General features: G+C 37.6%; 1 protein-coding gene across 2 annotated transcripts in view; it reads right to left on the bottom strand.

Annotated features, from left to right (window-relative positions):
- Nucleotides 1-18,994, bottom strand: part of kctd1 (potassium channel tetramerization domain containing 1) — a 48,982-nt gene extending 29,988 nt beyond the window's left edge. Inside the window, exon 1 of one of the 2 annotated variants that reach the window (XM_005160473.6) lies at nt 18,913-18,994. In XM_005160473.6, coding sequence (XP_005160530.1) covers nt 18,913-18,921 — 9 coding nt within the window. In that variant the 5' untranslated portion in view covers nt 18,922-18,994. Of the gene's footprint in view, nt 1-3,504; nt 6,699-18,912 lie in introns of those variants that run through there. The other variant, XM_009294626.4, reaches the window with a different exon arrangement.
- Between the last annotated feature and the right edge of the window lie 3,635 nt (nt 18,995-22,629).

The raw sequence follows: 22,629 nt of genomic DNA, 5'->3' as shown, positions 1-22,629 counted from the left end.
ATTATCAAGGTCATTTATTCAGTCATTTTCTTTTTTGTTTAGTCCTTTTATTAATCCGAGGTCGCCACAGCGGAATGAACCACCAATTTATCCAGCATATGTTTTCCGTAGCGGAGACCCTTCCAGTTGCAACCTATCATTGGGAAACATCCATACACACTCATTCACGCTCATACCCTACAGACAATTATTCATTCATTTATTCATTTTCTTTGTCGGCTTTGTCCCTTTATTAATCTGGGGTCGCCACAGCGGAATGAACTGCCAACTTATCCAGCAAGTTTTTACCCTTCCAGCTGCAACTCATCTCTGGGAAACATCCACACATACACACATACACTACGGACAATTTAGCCTACCCAATTCACCTGTACTGCATGTCTTTGGACTGTGGGGGAAACCGGTGTACCCGGAGGAAACCCACGCGAACGCAGGGAGAACATGCAAACAGAAACGCCAACTTAGCCGAGGATAGAACCCACGACCCAGCGACCTTCTTACTGTTAGGCGAACGTGCTACCCACTGCGCCACTGCGTCGCCCCTACAGACAATTAACCTTACCCAATTCACCTATACTGCATGTTTTTGGACTTGTGGGGGAAACCAGAGCAGCGGGAGTAATTATCAAGGTTATCAATAATATTTTGTTAAAGCAACCTGAATATGTTCAAAAAATATATCTAACACACGCTTATTCCACCAACACAAGACCACTAATATTTGCAGCTTTATCCAATATTGTGTGACAAACAATGTAAACATGGATCATTGCATTTTGAATTTGTTTGCTTATGTCTCTATTATTTCATAAACATGCTCATGATCTCTTTTTTGGTTTGTTTATTTTTATAGGTAATTCAAGATATTGTTTGTTAAGCCTGCACTTGGACATGGATCCAAACTTGACTAAACAAGATTTCGTAAGGGAATGACAGTTCACTGAAAACACATCTGTTTAGCTGTGCCCTTACTAAACAAACACTGTACTTTGTCTTTCTTTCTTTAAAAAAAAAAAAAAAATTAATCTATTTGTTTGTATTTTTATTTTCTTGTACTTGTCTCTTTTATTCCCGCACTTTGATTTTGTGTTTATTCTTGTTTTTGTAAAGCCCTTTGCGTGTATATGTGTGTGTGTGTGTGTGTATATATATATATATATATATATATATATATATATATATATATATATATATATATAGCAAATTATTAATTGCTGAAGTAAATTTATTTTTGTCCATGTGACACTAAAAATTGGAGTAACAAAAAGTAAAAATTCAGCTTTGACATCACAGAGTAATATACATTAAATTTCATTTTAAATGTATTCTAATGTGTATTGTAGACAGTAATTTGACATTGCAATTATTTATAACATTGTGTTTTTTTCAGTGTTTTTAATCAAATAAATGCACCTTTAGTGAGCATAAGACACTTTTGAATGGCATTCCTGTAAATTCAAATAATACAAGAAAAGAAGAACACCATAAAATGATAGACCTAGATAAATTATATGACTTAATGAATGCATGAGGCAAAACAAAGTTTCAGTCAAACTCTCTGTTACCCCTCTGCAAATGTACAGCAGCCGAGAAGGATATGAAGACAGCACTGACTCACTTTATATCAGTTAATTGGAAAGGAGGGAACAGGGTATAATTAGATGTGAATCTGAAATCGTCAAGTGCCATAACTGACAAGGACTTTGAGGTTGTCAGGATGCTTCTTTAGGACTCTCTTCCACCTCTAGGGGTCGCTAATATATATTTCACCACAAAACTTTTTCAAGACAAATACATGCTGTGATAACTACACAACACTTTGGTTAGTGACTACAAAAAGGAAAATAACACTTTGGTATTTTGAATGAAAATATAGCTGGGGCTGTATAAAACAGGGCAGGTGTAAATCTTGTCTTTCTTTACTGCATTATTGTAGAAACAACGAACCACCAACGAACAACACACAACAATCAAATCGACTCAAGTATTATATTTAGGACTTGTTTTTTTGGTAGGGATCTGCACAGGTGCAATGTCAGTTCATTCCTCCTCAGGCAATGAACGCTTTTATTTTTCACACTAACCTTCATGCTGAAGGGTGAATAAATCAGCATCTGTTTTTAGTGTAGCCTACTTACAAAGCTGAATAATATTCACCAGCATAAGAAGAAATCAAACCAAATATGCCCAAGTGGACCATGACATTGAAAGTGTGCTGCTGAAAGAGAGATGAATAGGGAAATACTCTACATGTCAAAAGTTTGGTCAAAACATTACGACTTTTCGATGTTTTTGAAAGAAGTCTCTCAAGGCTGCATTTTTTATTTTTTATTTTAAATATAATGTATAACGTACTATTGTGAAATATTTTAGCTTAATAGCTTTTAAAAGATAATTGAAAGTTAAAAGGTGATTCAAAGCTACAAGTGTTCAGCATCAGATCTCAAGTTTTTAAATAATTTATAATAGATATAAATGTTACAGTATTTTGTAAAAACTTAAACATAACCAAAGCAAGATTTTATTGATCCTAAAATACTTGAATTTATTAAACTGATCGCAAGGGACAATGGCATTTACATTTTAAATACATACTTTTATGTTAAGTTTTCCATTTATCAAACAAAAATAAAATAAGAGAATAATGAGAACCATTATTAATGACAGTCTCCATCTAACTGTACACAAAATCAACTGCATATTACAAGGATTTCTGAAAGATCATGTGACACTGAAAGGGAGTAATAATGCTTGAAACTCAGCTTTGAATTGCAGAAATAAATTACATTTGTAAAAATTTATTTACACTTATTCGTTCATTCGTTTTCTTTCCGGCTTAGTCTCTTTATTATTCCGAGGTCACCACAGCGGAATGAACTGCCAACTTATCCAGAATATTTTGCATAACGGATGCCCTTCAAGCTGCAACCCATAACAGGGAAATATTTACAAATTAAATTTAAATAATATTTGACAATATCCCTGCTTTTTTTCTATTTTGATAACTTTTGATGATTCTTTCAAACTTTTAAATAGCGTCCAATACTTTAGCGACCAATAGCAAAAAAGTGATCCAGGATTTAATCTCGGTCTACCCTAATAATCCCTTAAAACAGAGATAAACTCCAATGATTTAAAATGAGAAACATAAAAAACGTACAAATTGTATTACTGATGACAGATAAGTTTCTGACTGAAATCCCACTCTTGGATTACACAGAAAGAGATTAGAAATCGACATTAGAATGAAGAAGTAAATCAGGGATTGCTGACAAATGCTCCATGCAAAATGACACACAGATGAGTCAAATCTGACATCCCACGGTTGTTGCTTTAATTCACTCATTTGCATAAATACGCTCGCTGTGAAAACACAATTGTCCATTGACTGATGTGATTGACAGACAACAGAGTCGCTTGTAAACCGATTTAAGAGTGTTAGGCTTTTTTTCTAGAAGCCAAAAGCGTGCTGTCTGCGTGCTAAAGACATGAAATCGCTGTTACCTGTGAGGGGAGCATGTGAGGACTCTCTCCCGGCTCGCAACTAGAGGAGACTCGCGCGGTGACAGTCGGAGTGTCCGCGCGCGCGCACTGTCTTTTCGGCGATGCCCCGGGACCCGCAACGCTTACCGGATAGACAAGCGTCCGCGGGCGTTTGGTCACTTGCTTCTGCGGTTTGAGCTCGAGCTCGTCCTCGCAGTGCAGCACGTGCGCTCCGTTCACCGTTTCCGGAGAGGCGCGGAGAGGCGCTAACTTTGACCCGATGCCCGCAATGCCGTTGAGCGTTGCTATGGAGACGGCGCCGATGCAGTGGTTGGTGTAGGTCTTCGACAGTTTGGCGGCCCGCGACAGCATCTGCATTCTCGTGCCCAGCAGGTTCTTGCCGATGGCTTTATTTTCGTACCAGGTCGTGTCGGTGTCGCTGCAGTGATCCCGCGGGCGCTGGAAAAAAGCCTTGCAGAGAGGATTGCGCTTCGAGAGGTACTTGACAAAGCTCGCGTACGGGCAAAACTCCGTGGCGGTCTCGTACATGCGAGGGAGGTTGTCGTCGTCCGTGTCCGACCTCTTTTTCGTCCAGGAGGCGGAACGTGATTTGTGGTACGGCCCGAGCGCTTTGAAGTACACAAACTTGCGTCCGTCCTCGTCCACGGCGAGTCCGAAAGAGTCCTCCTCGAGCTCGCGCTGGTTCTCCCGCCCCCTCGTGCAGAAGTACATGCAAGTCTCGAACCACACTTTGTTGAGCAGCCCAAACGGCGAGCTGGCGCTGAACACGGCCGACGTGTAGAGTTTTCTCAGGTCGGAGCGCGTGATGGCTTGTTTCTGCACCACAGGACCGGCGCCCTGCTCTTCCAGTTTGCGTATGACCGCGGCGAGCGCAAGGTTGGCGCTGCGCAGCTCGGGGTCCTTGGTGAGGTCCAGCGTGCGGCAAAAGGGGGGCTCGTTCAGGTAGCGGTTCAGCGAGCTCCGGATGCTGATGAGAGAGGACTTGCTGTACAGCTGTCCGCTTTTGGAGCGCGCCTCCGAGTAGAAGGAGCGCAGCACTTTGCAGAGCGCGTGCTTGTCCATGCTCTCAAAGTCCGTACTTTGCGCTTTCTCTGTCAGGTATTCCCGAAAGATTCGCACCGCGTACCGAGTGGCCAGGCGCGTGTTCTCGCTGAGCCTGGAGCGGTGCATGTCTCCCTCGGGTCCGAAAAGCAGGTCCCCCTCCGCTACGGACTCGAGCTGGTCCGTATTCCGCATAAGGACCGCTTCCCCCGTTTCCACGGCAGAAGCGCAGCTGTCGGGCTCCCCGCACTCCTCCCACTCCAACTCGGCTTCTTCTTCTGACACTTCTCCCTCTTCCCCGGTGATCTGGATCTCCTCAATCTCTTCCTCCTCTTCCTCTCCGTCTCTCTCCCGATCTCCCGCCATCGGGTCCGGTTCATCAACATCTCTACAGCAGTGGTCCCCGCTGCCAGGCATTCTCGCCATATTGCAGTCTGACAGTGTATGAGTCCCGAGGCACTGCGCATGCGCTATATTGGACCGCAGAGCTGAGAGCTTTTTGTGCGTTTTAGTGACCTTCAGCTACGAGAACAGGCACGCGCTCTTAAAGGTGCAGGGAAAGGGGAGCTGAATTGCCCAAAATTAAAACACTCTCTTGAACAGAGAGATGAAGCGAGGCAAACGGTCAGCTATGCTGTATATTGGACTGCAGTTGAATTAAGCAGTAAATGATTATGCTTTAATACACCCACACAGACACACACACACACCTGCTAATTATTAAAGGGCTATGCAGCTTAGGCAGGCTGACTTGATTTGGGAGTTTCCAGTAGCAGCTGTGATCATGTCTAACCCTGAGGCCATCCATATACTTTCGAGTGTGTATACAGCCTTTTGTGCATGTGTGTGTGTGTGTGTGTGTGTGAGAGAGAGAGAGTGACAGATGGGGAGAGAGAGGGATGAAGGTGTGGTGAGCTAATTGATATTTATGTGCATGGTAAGAATAATTTCGACACAGCATAAAGTGCACACACTGGGATTGTGTATGCAGTGCAGTGATGGCCAGTAGGCAGAAAAAAACACTCTAAAAAGAAAACACACATAACAGAGATTGTTAGCTCCCCACCCACCCAATACCACAAAAAATGAAAACTGTCAATACTTTTTCGACCTATCATCTTGAAGAATATCATGAACATGATATTTAACAAAAATGAATAAGAACCAGGGCTGTGAAACTAAATAAAGCACCAACATGTATCATAGAAGTAGTTATAAACAACTTTAAAGTCTTTTAAGTCTTCAAAAGTCTTGAAGTTCTGTAAAAAAAACTTTGGCAAACAGAAAAGGACACATTTTGGATGATATTCAGACAATGAATGAAGATTTCAAGCTTTAAAAAGAATGCAAAGCACACAAATAAAACGGCCCATATCACTCAATTGCCATACCAAGAGTATTATGAAGCCTAGTGTGACAAATAGGCTGAAATTTGCTCACTGATAATCATCGCAATCAGAACTGAACCATCTAGTAATCTGAATCAGCTGGTTCAGTGGTTCTTGGGTTGACTCAAAAAGAATTTCTACACGAGCCAAATGATGTATCTGAATTGCACACTTTCCTACTGTATAGCATGTGAAAAGTAGAGAGTGACAAGAGTAGTAGTCCTGAGTTCCCAGAACTACTCAGTATGCAGATAACTCAATACTTTAAAGTGCACATATGACAAGGCCACGGGAGAGGACTTATGAACGGCTGCGTGTGAAATTACTTAAACATGAATGAATGAAGGAACAAATGAACAAATTAAAGCATAGCACTTTCACTGTGTTTAACTATACACCCAAAGCACTTTACTAACATATCAGGGGAATTTCAATACGATTGCAAACCGTGCAGATTAGGGATGCAACGATTATAGATTTCGGTTGTACAATTATAGTCTGAGAAATAATCTCGGTTTCATGGTTATCAAGATTATTATGCATTAATTAATTTCAAAACACGACTAGTTTAGTAAAGCACATAAAAAACGACTTAGATTACAGTGTTGTTTATTGCTGCTCAGTAACTAAATAATACAGCACAAAATAATATTAAAAACAAACAATAGTGAATTTCTCCTAGGACTTAAAATTATGTTTAAAAAAAGTTTTTTTTTTTTTGCATTTAAACATTAAAAGTAATAATTTTACACTCAAAATAAATTACAGGACAATAAATAAATAAATAAAAATAAGAATAATATAATTTATTGAATTGTATTTTTTTCTCTTTAGAGTAGAAATGTTTATATTCCATAAAAAGGATGAAGCTGATCAGTCCAGTTCTTGTCACGTGACTCGTGGTGCATTCGCGGCATTCTTTCAACTAGGTATACCTGGACAGCGTGAGCACGTTGATCCTAATATGCTCACGCAAGCCATGTACCTCTACTGAAAATAACAAACTTGTGCGCGCAAAGACGCAATATGTGAACGGCCCTTAGTTAGTAACCTCAGCCTCAGTTAATCCAGTGTGCGTGGTTATTAGTCCTGGTGTACAAGCTTGAAACTTCAAACTTGTGCACAGTTGGTATAACTTTTAGTTGCTGCAGTTTTTTTTTTTTTTGTGCAGAAATGCGGTGTTGAAATCCTTTACGATTTATTAATCATGATGAATTAAACCGTGATAAATAGTGAAATTGGTTAATTGTTGCATCCCTAGTGCAGATAACATTCATATATGTAAAACATTTTTAGCAGTCAGCAAAAAAATGACCAAAAATACACTATTTCAGATTAACTAACAATTAATTCTTTAGTCTCAACTCTAGTGGACCAGCTGATCTGGTTTACAACATAGATCCGTTCAGTTCTCATTTGGATCAATTAATAAAATCAGTAGTGCTTACATGGAGCACTGTATCCAGATTAACCAGTGTTCACAATACCTGCAACACTCAGTGACAAAGCGACCAGATCCCATTCATTTCAATGGAGACCTAGTAATTTCCAGCAACACAAGCGACAGCCACTATCACTTTCAGTGGCAATATAAATAACTGTAGTGCACACATGATTCTCTCTTCACTATTGCAGTGACAATAGATGAAGAAAAAACTGACTCTGCTTTGAGTAATCATGTTTTAGGGTGCTTTCACATCTGAGGTTAGGTTCATTTGGTCCGGACCATGAGCAACAAATGATAAATTGTAGCATTTTTCTGCCGTTTTGGATCCTTTTCACACCACACTGATTACTATGATCCGAACCAGTTGAAAAGAACTAAAATGTAGTCATGTGACAAAATCCACATCCCTCATTAGCCAGATAATATTGAATGTATTTCTTCAACTACTTTTAAGACTCGTCAGAATTAACGCCAATGGAACTCTTGCAAGTAAACAAACCGGCAGACATAAATTTGCCACTTATTTGCAGACATTTGGAGGGAGGACTGCACTGGCTGATTGTATCCCTGGTCATTGTATACCATATAGTTTTGTTGTATACATCACTTTAGACAAACTATACATTTTGAGAATGAAGCGCAGTTATGTTTTTCCCTCTCTCTCTCCTTTTTTAAAATTGTTAGTAAAGCGCTGACAACAAATAAAGAGGGAAAACGAACTGTAGTGCGATTCAACCAAACTAAATAAGGCAGGTGTAAAAACACCCTCAAATCATTTGTCGCTTTTTAGGATGCATTTAAGAAAAATAACCGATCAGTAATGCTAATGTTCTAACCAACTATAGGCGTTAGGCAGCGACAAAGTCATTTGTATTCTGAAAACAGTCCAATTTTAATAAACTGCTCCATGTATATCACAAACCAAACCAACTGAAACAGGTTTAAGAGAGGTCAAAACACTTGATCATAGGTAAGAAAACGTGCATGCGCAATAATTATATTATAATTATCATTTTTTCTTTATTTTGAGTTTTTTCACTCAGATTTAAGTACATTTCATGTTTGAAATGAACTCAGTCTGCTTCTAAAGTTATTTAACAGCTATAACCTAGTCATTACTACTTTACAGTATTCTATTAGTAATAGTATAACAGTACATTTTACTCGCTCACTGTTAATTTTTATTTATTAAGTGTTGCAATCAATTAACGTCTCCAAAACAGAACTTAAAATACACATATCGTCACCGTAGAATTGTAAGAATTGTTAAATTTGTAAAAATTTAGGTATTGACATACTATTAAATGACAACTTATTTACGTTAAGGGATGTTTTTTATAAGTTGTTCACATTTTAAGGCTTTTTATTTAAAAAACAAGTGTTACACATTAGGCTTGGGCAGTATCCAAATTTTGATACCGTCAAACCTTCTTCCTCTTGTACCTCGGTATACGGTATCACCGTGAATAAACAATATTACGTAAGACTGTGCATGACTGTTCTGCATGTTATTTTGTTGTGCAAAATAACATGAGCAATAATATTAACAACTTTTATTGGCAACAATTTATTAGCAACTTTAGGTTTGAGGTATTTCCATCTCTCGCGGTCAACTTTTTGTAGCATAATTTGAAAATGGCCTCGTCTGTATTTACCGCCTCTCCCTTCTCGTTTAGTCAAACTGCAGAAGTTGTGTTTTTTTGAGACCAGGTCACTTGGTCCACGGCCCACCATCTTTCCCCAGGTCTCTCTTTCTCCATGCTGTCCCGTGATGATGACCACACATACAGTACGCATCTTTAGCCATTAAATAAACTGTATTTAATATTTATCCCTTGTTTCCTACATAGGTGCATTGTTTTTATGACGGTATAACGGTATTGAAACTGATACCGCTGCTATTTTTAGATACCGCGGTATACCATATTACTGCCCAAACCTATTACACACAGACTGTTTGCTATGGAATGCAAAAACTTTAAAGCTCAATAGCTCAAAATCATTCAGAACGCAGATAGAACCTTATAATTCCAAGGTGAGAAAATATTAAGTCTGTTAAGTTGTTTTTTTAAACAACATCTCAGTGTTCATTCGCATGTCAGAAAGATTCAATCAGTTCTGAAGCTTGTGACATATAAACATGCACATTTTATCACTATATTCAGCATTCAAGCAAACACTAAGTTCGGTTTCACTGGTTGAAATGGTTTTGCACAAAATGTGGCCATCATCATCTTACATTTGGAAGATTCGAGTGAGTAAAATTCAGACTATTTGTCACACAAGGCTTCAGAAGACTTTCAATGTAACCCCTGAGTCATATGAACCATATTATAATACTTTATGTGATTTTTTTCCAAAGCTTTAAAGCTCTATTCAATACCACTGCATGGAAAATATTATTCAGAACAGCATCATGGTGAGTGAATCATAACAGAATTTAGATTTTTTTGGGGGGTGATCTCGCCTACAGTTTTTCATCCTGTTTGCTGTTTATGATGCGACAGAGTGTTACTGCACTGTATTTAACTTGTTTTCTTTTTTTTTAGATATGCATTTATGTGCTGTGATTTGCAAGCGCAGCTCAGCTGGAGCTCAATGCAGACTTTCTCAGGCTCGGGCCCATTTTCATTTTCTTCTGGCTATTGTAATGTAAACGGAGCCTGACTGAATTGCATCATGGCATATTTCAGGGCTTTACTCATTTATGCAGTGATATTTCCATGTTTGAATGAATCCTGAGTACTTGGTGTGAAATTGCTTCACCCAAAACTGCAGGTAAATAGGGTAAAATAATTATATTTATTTATTTTAATTCATTTAATATTTATTCTTTATTTAAATTAAGTGATTACATTAAGAATATATTTATTTCACTAACATGTTGTATATAATCAGGCAAATGATGCTTTATTTTTATTATTATATAAATTGTTATTATATGAACAAATTTGGTGCTTGCAAGTGATGCTGAAGCTTATGTTTATGGCTTTAAAAACTTATTTTGAGAAAACAGACTTTATAAATAGACATATTAAAATGTAAATCTACAGATTCAAATGAAAAATGTTATAAACTAAACAATTAAAAGTATATTTTAGATACATTAAAACACTTTATGAAAACCAAAAAGCCAAAAATCTCAAAGTTGATCTCAGCTTATAATATAGAGCAATGCAGCACCTCCAAATATAATCTACTGTATATGGGGAAATATAGTAGTGTGTTTCATTTGATTCATTACACTTCTGCATTAATCCAAGATCATCCAATACGAGTGACCTTGATGAAGAACACATTGCTAAGTGTTTCTGCATTCACGCCTCTCTCCTCTCGCCTGTGTGTGTGTGTGTGTGTCGTGAGAGCCCTCGGGCCAGCGCTGTCTCAGTATGAACAGCACAGAGCTGAGGTTTGGCTCTGGAGAATAAGGCAGATGTTTGTCTCCGGCGCTGTGCCTCAGAGAGAAGCAACGCATGAGGAAGCGGATTTTAGAGCTCAGTAGGGCTCAAAGCTTGAGGAGGGATGAAAACAAGCTCTATTCATCCATCAGCAAATCAACAGCGATCATCTGACTCATTAACTTTATACGGTCAGAGTCTCTGCGTAGACTTGGAAACACTGAACTTTTGAACACTACTTGAAAGAAAAGATAACAGTCAATGGACACATTAGAGCATCTCTATAATTTTTACTCTACTTTTATGATATTTAAAAAAGTTTTGTGATATATATATATATATATATATATATATATATATATATATATATATATATATATATATATATATATAGGCAAGTAGACATAAACAAGACGATCTGCTGCAGTTCAAACTGAGCATCAGAATGGGGAAGAAAGGTGATTTAAGTGACTTTAAACCAACATGGTTGTTGGTGCCAGACGGGCTGGTCTAAGTATTTCAGAATTTGCTGATAAACTGGAATTTTCACGCACAACCATCTCTAGGATTTACAGAGAATGGTCAGAAAAAGAGAAAATGTCCAGTAAGTGGCAGTTCTGTGGGCACATACGCCTTGTTGATGCCAGAGGTAAAAGCAGAATGGCCAGACTGGTTCCAGCTGATAGAAAGGCAGCAGTAACTCAAATAACTCGTTACAACCAAGGTATGCAAAAGAGCATCTCTAAAAGCACAACATCTCCAACTCTGAAGTCGATGAGCAACAGCAGCAGAAGACCACACCAGGTGCCACTCCTGTTAGCTAAGAACAGGAAACTGAAGCTACAGTTCACACAGGCTCACCAAAATTGGACAATAGAAGATTGGAAACATTTCTGCTGCGACATTCAGATGGTAGGGTCAGAGTTTGGCGGCAACAACATGAAAGCATTTATCCATGGTGTAATGGTGTAGGCGATACTTTCTTGGCACACTTTGGGCCTATTAGTACCAACTGAGCATCGTGTCAATGCCACAGCCTACCTGAGTATTGCTGCTGACCATGTCCATCACTTTATGACCACAGTGTACCCATCTTCTGATAGCTACTTCCGGCAGGATAACATGCCATGTCATAAAGTGCAAATCATCTTTGACTGGTTTCTTGAACATGACAATGAGTTCACTGTACTCAAATGGCCTCCACAGTCACCAGATCTCAATCCAATAGAGCACCTTTGGGATGTGGTGGAATGGGAGATTCGCATTATGGATGAGCAGCCGACAAATCTGCAGCAACTGTGTGATGCTATCATGTCAATATGGACCCAAATCTCTGAGGTATATTTCCAGTACCTTGTTGAATCTATGCTACAAAGTACAAAGGATTAAGGCAGCTCTGAAGGCAAAAGGGGGTCCAACCCAGTACTATATATATATATATTATAGTTGAATTATTAGCTCTTGTTTATTTATTTCCCAATTTCTGTTTAACGGAGAGATTTTTTTAGCACATTTCTAACCATAATAGTTTTAATAACTCATTTCTAATAACTGATTTCTTTTATCTTTGCTATGATGACAGTAAATATTATTTGACTAGATATTTAATATATTTAATATATAAGAAACTTCTATACAGTTTAAAGTGACATTTAAAGGCTTAACTAGGCAGGTTGGGGTAATTAGGCAAGTTAAAGGGGCTAATAATTTTGACCTTTAAACGGCTGTTAAAAAAAAAAAAATTGATTCCAAAAGAAAAAATATTATCAGACATACTGTGAAAATTTCCTTGCTTTGTGAAACATTATTTGGGATATATTTATATAAAAAAGAAATAAAAAAAAGGGGGGGGGGGGGGGGGTAATAATTCTGACTTCTTATATGCAAAAACCTTTAAATCCTGTCTGAAATTTTCCTTTAAAATGAGCATTTTTATCAGACTCTTGTATATGTTCAGTAATACCACTTTTATGGCAAAGAGTAAGTCTTTTTATAAATATATAAATTAATAAATAAATTGATTAATTTTAAAAGAAAATATATATATACATTTATAATGTTTAAAAGTATATTATTCTTAAATATAATAATTAATTCTGATGAAATCCAAGCTTATGACATGACAAAAAAGTTCAAATGATCTGATATTTTAAGTGTAGTTGTCCTGTTCCCTTTTTGAAATTAATTTGAACTATTTTCTATAAGCACCAGTTTTGGGCTAGTAACTAATAGCTTTTTTCCGCTGCCACTTGAGAATCTCCAGCATTAAACCTAAACATATGCCTCACTGAACACACTGTATTCAAGTCTTAGCTCATCAGTAGACTTCTTCATGATATTAAAGAGTTGTCTCAAATAAGGAAGACCTCATTCGCCACAGTTTGAGAAGCCAGCTGTAAAGTCCCTCGCTGGAGGCCGCAGTGCCAACACGACACCCTCAGTAACTGCAGTCCTCAGGTCAGCCCTCGCCACAACTCAAAACTCAACCAACCTCCTTCATGTTCAAGAAGCCTGAATCCCTCATCATTAAACCTTTTCCCAAGCGAACACCGCCGGACCCGTATCCCATTTCTCTCCTCCGCACAGCACACATACATCGGCGTGCAAGGATGAGCCTCCATTTTGAAATGAGAGACCTCTCTTCTTTTGTCTCATTCTGTCACTCCTGCCCACAGGCATGTCACCAGAAACAGCTCAGACATCTCTCAAAGGAAAGCCAGAGCAGAAAAGCAAAAAAAAAAAAAAAAAAGAGAGAAATAGAGAGAGAGAGAGAGAAAGAGACCCTCCTTTCCACATTTTAAATTCTCGTTAGCAGAGCCCATTTCACACCTAGATACCCAATTAGCAATTAGCAAAGCTTTAAAGTGCAGTCCTGAGCCGAGGCCCTGATCCCGGCCTGATTTGTATGCGCTTTGTGCAGATAGCGATAAGAGAGAGGCTGAATACATGTATAGTTTTAAATTTAATTTCATAATCATTTGCATGGCAGGGTAGCCTGCGGGCGTGAGGGAAAATAACATGCCCGCTCTTCAAAAGGCAGATCAGGCTCGTTACATGGGCTGTGCGGAGGATTGGAGAGCGGCCTTTTTATGTGCAGGCAGGTAATTTGTTCCTTGACTAATCTGAAGAGATAGAGAAGTTCAGAGGAAGCACTTTTTTAAAAAACAGTGTGAGCGCAGCATCACAAATCGCCTCTACCTCCGAGGCTTGGGAGAGAATGAAAGCGAGAGAGAGAGGAACACCAAGGTGCGATATAGCTGAACCTACTGCCAGAGCCCCAGGCTGACGAGAAAAAAAGAGAGAGAGTAACTACTGAATGTGTGAGAGTGTGTGTGTCTGGGTATGTACGGCTCAGAGAGAAAGATGGAAACCATCTTTGGGCGAGCCAACATGGAGATGGGAGAGATGGAAATGGAGCACCTGTAGTGCATGCTGATACTTTCTGGTCGCTGTTTCACTGTTGCGCTCGTATAGAACAGTCTGTGTGCTGGGAAGTGCTATTCTACACTCTTTTGTGTAGTGTTTTCTTCATAGAATGATACCAGAGAAGAAACTTTCTGTTTCCTCAAAGAACATTTTAGTGAAAAGTTCTTCTAAGAGGCATTTATTCATAAGGAGATGAGCCTTTTCATAATGTAAAGCCATGTCTCTTAACCACGTTCCACCAGCACTACATGTTTTGAAAGTCTCTTCTGTCTGTCACACATATTACAGAATTTTCAGTCTCTCCTAACGAGCTGTTGATCTGAAACAAGTGTGTTTGGTCGAGGATACATGGAAATGTGTGGAGCTGGTGGTCCTCCAGGAACGTGGTTGAGAAACACTGATCTAAAGAACGTTTTTCCACTGTAAAGATGCTATTCTGTAATGAGAAGATTTAACTTTTTATCTACTTGGAAACATAATTAAATATACCCATATGGTTTATCTTCGAGTTGAAAAAGATTTTACATAGCAGTTAATTAAAAAATATAAAATAACATAAATTTCTTAAATATTTTCCTATTTCTCTTTAGTAATAGTTTAAATTACTTTTCATTTATTATTGTTTTACTATATATTATAGTTAAAAAAAACTATTTTGCACTTTTTAATATGTTGTTTGGTGACACGATGGCTCAGTGGTTAGAACTGACGCCTCAAAGCAAGAAAGTCGCAGGTTTGAGTCCCGGCTAGGTCATTTGGCATTTCTGTGTGGAGTTTGCAAGTTAACCCCGTTTTCATGTGGGCTTCCTAAGGGTGCTGCGGTTACCCCCACAGTACAAAGACATGCAGAATTGGATGAACTAAATTAGCCTTGATTTATGAGTGTGTGTGATACGAGAGTGTATGGGTGTTTCCCAGCTGGAAGGGCATCCGTTGCATAAAACATATGGTGGAATAGTTAACGGTTCATTCCACTGTGTCAACCCCTGATAGATAAGGAACTAAGCTGAAGGAAATCGACTGAATAAAATGTCATTCACATTTAATTAGATGCATTACTTGTTGAATCATAATATAATATAATATAATATAATAATATAATATAATTTAATATAATATAATATAATATAATATAATATAATAAAATATAATATAATTTAATATAATATAATATAATAAAATAATAAAATAAAATATAATATAATATAATTTAATATAATATAATAAAATATAATATAATAAAATATAATTTAATATAATATAATATAATATAATATAATATAATATAATATAATATAATATAATAAAATATAATATAATATAATATAATTTAATATAATATTATATACTATAATAAAATATGATAGAATATAATAAAATATAATATATTATAATATAATAAAATATAATAAAATATAATATAATATAATATAATATAATATAATATAATAAAATAACATATAATATAATATAATATAATATAATATAATATAATATAATATAATATAATATAATATAATATAATATAATATAATATAATATAATGGCAGGGCTTGGTCTACTTTACAGCAGTTTTTTCTTTTTGTGTCCACAGAAATAAAATGTCCTCCCTTATTTAGACTTTGCACTAAACATTACAATAAATAACCACAATCAGACAAGTGCTCGATAATTGTGACAGGCCTAATTTGATGCAACAGTTGTATATTACAGTTCACAATAATAACCTTTCTCGTTTAAGTCTGACCATTATAGGGTGGGACTGAAACGAAAAGTAATCGCAATTGATATTTAGAACGTATAATTGCTTAAATTTTTCCAGGACGATTTTTTTAAATTACTTTCCCTAAGTGTCATGTGACGAAGTCTATGGCTGATTTTGGTCACTTTGCAGCCACATCTGATCTCTGGCCAAGTAGGACGATGGATTCTTGAGTCTTACTAGGGCTGGGCGATTTGCCCTAAAATCAAAATCTCGATTAATTGAATATTTTGACTTAATTACGATTAATGAACATTTATTTTATTTATTTACTTGATGTTTTTGCCCTTATAGCTCACTGACAAGTTTTGTACAGTAAAAATGCTCACATATTAGAAATGATAATTTTTTTTAATGTAGGGTGGATTACTTGATTTTAAAATAATAGAAGGAAACACACACACTATCTACTAGCTATTATTATTTATAGAACATTAACGCTGAACAACTGAAATTGAAACATACATTGCCTAAAACATGGCTCTCTGCGCCGCCCACCATCATCACCGCTACCAAACCAACCAATCACAAAGCTTGTGCTACATGCCGTTGTGACATGCAAGGAAGGTTTTTTTAAGAGTTGCTCAGGATGCGAATGCTGTATTGGATTGTACACGTGCCCTTGGCAGAAGTATAATATCATAATAATAATATAATAAGTCATAAGTATAATTCTGCTTAGCAGAGAGGGGTCAAGTCACTTCACACACAGTAGCAAAAGTAATTAAAAAAAAACGTCCTGGAGAAATTAGATCGATTATAGGTTCTGAATGTCGATTTCCATTATTTTTCGATTAATCGTCCAGCCCTAAGACAAACTTTGCACTACATTGATGATGATTGGAAGCCGCACCAGAGATGCCTTTAGACGGCATATAAAAGATGTCAGTGAACTATGAGGACAAAAAAATTATATAAATTCATAAATAAATATTCGTTCATTAATTGTAATCGAGTGTTCAATTAATCGAGATTTTGATTTTGAGCCAAATCGCCCTATTATAGGCTACAGTTCATTTCCCATGTATGTGTCGCAGGGCACTTTGAGAGAGTCAGAAAGATAGCAAGACTTGCATGACATCCTGCTCTTAATCTTATCCATATTCATGCGTGCATATGCAAAGCACAGAGAAGCGCAGAAGACAGTGTTAGGATTAGTAACCTGTGTTTGAGGTGATTCCAAGCTCACATTAACATGTTGAATATTCCACAGGAATGAGTCAGAAAACTCAGCAAGTCTGCCCTGTCCGTGGGCAGCGATTCAGCGCCGCATGCAATCCATTGTGTGCGTTTTAGTGGGTGATGGTGTGCCGTACTGGAATGCTTGTGTTCTCTACGAGACCAATTTGTGCTTTATGCCCCCCTACAGTTATACAAGACTTTTCCAGATTTAGGAGATGAGGCTTTGGCTGACTGTGTTGTCCACACATGTCCATTCTGTTTGCACAAAGTTCTCTCAGGAAATTAGCAACCTGTTTAAGAGCCAACCGCAAGTCACAAAATATCATGTGACTGTTTCTGAATATAATGTCAAATTCTGTTTGTAAACACTGGTAGGATATTCAATAAGTGTGATGTCATAGTTGGTGAACACTATGCCAGATTTACATATCGGATCATATGGATTCTGGAACGTGCAAATAATGGACAGTGAAATAATAATGGACAGTAAAACTGAAAAAAGTTCAAGAGGAAATATTATATTTATAATATTCTATGAAAGTATGAGGGTTAAAAAACAATGATTTAGATTGACAGATAGATGACAGACAGATTAAGTTAATTTAGTTGTCCCAATGACATGTCAAGAATTGTGTTGTTTCAGCTCATTTTAATTTAGCTTGAACAATTATATATATATATATATATATATATATATATATATATATATATATATATATATATATATATATATATGGATGGATGGACAGATAGACAGATAGATAGATAGATAGATAGATAGATAGATAGATAGATAGATAGATAGATAGATAGATAGATAGATAGATAGATAGATAGATAGATAGATAGATAGATAGATAGATAGATAGATAGATAGATAAAATTGGGTGCATGTGCATTAATACAGTGCAAAATACAAAAGTAAAGCCCCCTCTAGTGCACACTACAGCGTGCTCTTTTTTATGGCAAACCTCCCTTGGCCAGGTAACCTAATTAGACCGTACAGACAGTACCACATACATCCACTTGGACAGTAAATGACAATTCCACGAGCTGGTAGCATGAGGCGCCACAGCTGTGATCCAGCAGAATACAACTTACAGGACACGAAACACTGCTCAGGAAACACAATCAGTTCACTTAAAACGCGAATCCATTGAAACATGCGCACGTGCGTCTTTCTCCTCTCTCGCGCTCTGAGAGCAGCAGCTGTAGCGCATTACATGACGAGATTGAAGGAATGCTTAACTTTAAACACAGCGGTTAAAAATAACAGTCTCAGCTAAACACGAGTAAACAAGAAAAAAAAGAGCCTCGGGAACATTCAAAAGTGTTACAAATGCGCCAAAACGCACTCTTTTTTAATGTCACCAACCCCACAAGGCGAAATCTTACATGAGCAATACAAAAGCAGCCGCTGTGTTAAAGAGCAGCTTTTCACAATATGCTTCATCAAATTCGCCTTGCATTCATCGTAGCGCATCGCTAAACCTAATCGAGGACGCCATTACGATTTCAATTATTCGAGGCTTCGCTCCAGAACAGTTTTCGCATGTGACAAGAGACAAACTGCTTCAAGTGTCGTTTCGCGCTGCCATTACACACATATCGGGAAGCGACGGGATGTAAACTGGGAGAAGATAAATATTTTTGTCCCAAACGCGCTCATCCTTTGGCACATGCGTACATGCAGCTGCGCTCTGAAGACCCACTGTCTCTCTCTGTAGAAAAAAACCCCACAAAGCCCAATCTGGCGCTCCTCACCTGGAACATGGGACATCCAGCGACGTGTCACCTCTCCGTGTTTGGGCTCCTGTCCGCGCCCCTTGCTCAAGCGCTGAGGAATGGAGCCCAGCTGAAGCTGAATTCACAGAGAGTCGCTCCAGGGGTTTCACAACCCCTCTGGGCCAGACCCGGATAGAGCAAAAGAGAGAGAGAAGAGAAGAGAGAGAGCGCGCTCAAACAAACGCCCCTGCAGATCTCTGTTCACTTCAGGACAACTAGTGAATTAACCGATCACAAGAATGAGCCTTTTTGTAATACGCAAAATATGTGCAGTTTCTCTTATTCAAGGATGTAAAAAGGATCTGGTGATTTTTCTGCGTAAAACAGTCGTCCTCCTTTCTACATCTTGCAGCGGGGAGGCAGATTTGAATGGTTATGATTAGTTTTGATGGAACGCTGCCGCGGGCGCTTCCTGCAAATGGATGGTGTGTGCGCGCACGGGCGCGCTCACAGAGGGGGAGAGGGCCATTACACAGATTGAAACCTATGTCACGGCTATGCAAAACCTATAAATAGGGAAAAATACTGTATTCGGTGTAGACATGGGCCGGTATAAGTTTCTGACATAACCTTTGATAAAAATATCACAGTTTCAATCAGTATTGAGCTCACTACTTTATAATATGCTCCTTTTAAATGTCTGGATAAATAAAAATGTATTTTTCCCTCTTTGAAAACAATATATTTTATTGTTTGAATAATTTATGATATTTTGGAGCAGTAAACATGTCAGGCTAAACAATGAAAATGAATAATTGCCTTCTGTTTTCTTCATTAGTTTCAAACACACTGATTTCATTACACTTTTCTTTGGATATCTATTCCATTGGAGATACTGTTGTCCTCTAAAAAGCAAATTCAAGAGTTCACACTGAGCTGATGATTGATTATAAGCAAGTTTGGCATGCTGTCCCAGGAGAGAGCCCTGAGCTCAAAGGATCTTGAGCCCTGGGCTCCCTCCCGTTTGGAGGGCGAGAGGGGAGCCTTGAGCTCAGGTAGATCTCGGCAACTCCCCCTTGATTAAAAACTGATGACTAAAAATTGAATGCTATGAAAAGATATGCTGCATGGTGAGAGATTAACTGTAGTGCAAAATTTAGATTTATCAATTTACTTGTTGTGCATGTTTTTTGGAATGTGGAAGGAAACCGGAGGACCCGGGGAAAACCCACGCAAGCACGGGAAGAACATGCAAACTACACACAGAAACGACCACCGGCCAGTTAAAGGACTAGAACCAGTGACGTTCTTGCTGTGAGGCGACAGTGCTAATCACTGGGCCACCGTGCTGCCCTATGGAGGGAAAGGTAACGAGGTAGGGGTGGAAGGGGGAATTCTTCAAATCGAAAATGACTGTAGTGAAAAAACCCTGGCTCTTTATAGTGGGTTAGGAATGGCCTGATTGGTGGATTATGCATGCTAATGCAGAACCAGCCATGTTCAATCATAATCACGTGCTCAAAATTAGTTTATGAATAAACTTCACTAAAAATCTTACATATACCTGAGAAAAGGTATTACAGAAAATTTTGGCGGTTGTAAAACCTTGACTTTTCAAAACCACGTATACCTTGAAAACGATTATCTTCCCATTCCTAATTGTGATCACAGCTCTAAAATGAGTTCTTTTTAAATGTCTGGGTAAAAAAAACACTCTTTCCCACCAATAAACACAATATATTTAATTTTAGAAAACATTTATAAAATTTTGAAATGTAATATTATATCCGACTAAATAATTAAAATAAATCATTGACTTCTGCTATATTCATTAATTTCAGAAACACAGATTTCTTTACAACAGACAACAAAATCATTAAAAAACCTTTACATATACCTGAGGAACTGAATAACAGAAAACGTCAACATCCCATGCATATTTAGTGTAATAGAAAATAACTGATATCAATGTATACGACTAGTTTTGATTAGCTTTAAAATATAGCTATAGTAAAGCTCACACATTTGATTGCTTCAACCTACATTTGGGGAAAATATGGACAAAACCAACTGCTGGATTATTATTTTAAATTATAGTTTTAACTCCGCTGTTGAGTTTTGAGGTGTGTCCATATTTTATTCATATTTTGGTTGAAACCACCCAACATTTTTACAGCATTGATTCTCTTGGTTTGTTTATTATGGTTTACATTATCTCCTTTTTTAGATGTCACAATCATATTTCAGTCAAACTGCACCAGAATTCACCCGAAAGTAAACCGAACCCCACCAGAACCTTCCCAACAGTTTCTTTACTTGTTTGTTGTCTACCTAGGATGGCATATACTGTAGCATTAACTCTTTAGTATGATTACACTGTGAAGTGGTTCATTTAAATAAGTGTAAACATTATACAAAACCTGTGGAAACACTTCAACAACAGTATGAGCAATGATGTATTAATATGTCAACTAAACATTACTTTAGGAATTAATGATAAGTTAAGGCGTCTGCTAATCATGAACTTTAACTACAACATGAGACAGATGAGTTCATGTGTGAATAATGAGTAATCTTAATTACTTACATGTTAGTACATGTTAATTCATGTATTAATTTACATTTAAGTTTAAGCTAAGTGTAACTAGCATGAACTGATTAGCTGTTAATGTATTATTATGTCATGACTTTACTTGGAGGGGCACACCATCATCACCATATCCTTAACTGCTCATGAACTCCTGTGCTTAAACTGTTCATGCTGATGTATACAGAACACTTTTCTATTGTTATTTAGTGTAAATGCACAAGACGGGCGTGCAAAAGGAGTTCATAAGTAATTAAGAATGGGCTAATGATGATGTGCCCCTCTAAGTAAAGTCATGACATGAACACATCATGAGGTTATGATGGCTAAATTAGGCATAAACTAATGTGATCATTAATATATTAATTAACAAACAATCATGTACTAACAAATAATTAAGGAAGCCGTTAAACACACATGAACTCATGTGACTAATGTTGTAGTTAGCTCATGATTAGCGCACCTTAACTCATCATTCGTTCATAATAAAGTAATGTTTAGTTAACATATTAACACATAATTATTAATGTACTGTTATTGTAAAGTGTTCCCAAAACTTGTGTATATGTGCACCACACAACTGGACTTAAGACAAATGAAAGTCCAAACAAGCCTTGGAAGTAGTGGTTTGACTGAAATAAGAACACACACAGAGACGTATAAACAAATCAAAAATGAATGTGAGTTCTCAAGAAAAGAACAAATTGCTGTTTTCCCCCTATTATAGTACCAACTAGAGCTGCACGATTAATCGAAAAAAAAAATTGCGATCTTGATTTGACCCCCTAGACGATCTTAATCCAGCATTTCTACGATTCTGCCAATCATATTGTCAAGTTCAGGAGAGAAGCAATGGAGGCTCCACGAGTCTTTTCATTGTGTCACATACGTTGCTCAGCGACATGGACACCTCCAAGTTATGTTAAAAGAGTCACATACTGTATTTATAAGGTATAATTCACCTAAATATGTCATTTTTGTCTTTAAATAATGCAGTATTTGTGGTCGGAAAATCACACGTGACCTGAGCTGCTGACCATGAGCTGTTACCACAGAGAGGGCGGGTGCGCGCCCTACTTAATGATAGACACGTTCGGTTCGGTTCGGATCCACATGCAGGTTTATTCCTTAGTCGGGCAAGCAATGGTCAATACGGGTGCAAACAGGTG

Source organism: Danio rerio, chromosome 20 (assembly GCF_049306965.1).
Source record: "Danio rerio strain Tuebingen ecotype United States chromosome 20, GRCz12tu, whole genome shotgun sequence".
Classification (NCBI taxonomy): Eukaryota; Metazoa; Chordata; class Actinopteri; order Cypriniformes; family Danionidae; genus Danio; species Danio rerio.
The sequence above is the reverse complement of the archived record's forward strand: the minus strand, read 5'-3'. Positions and strand labels throughout refer to the sequence as shown.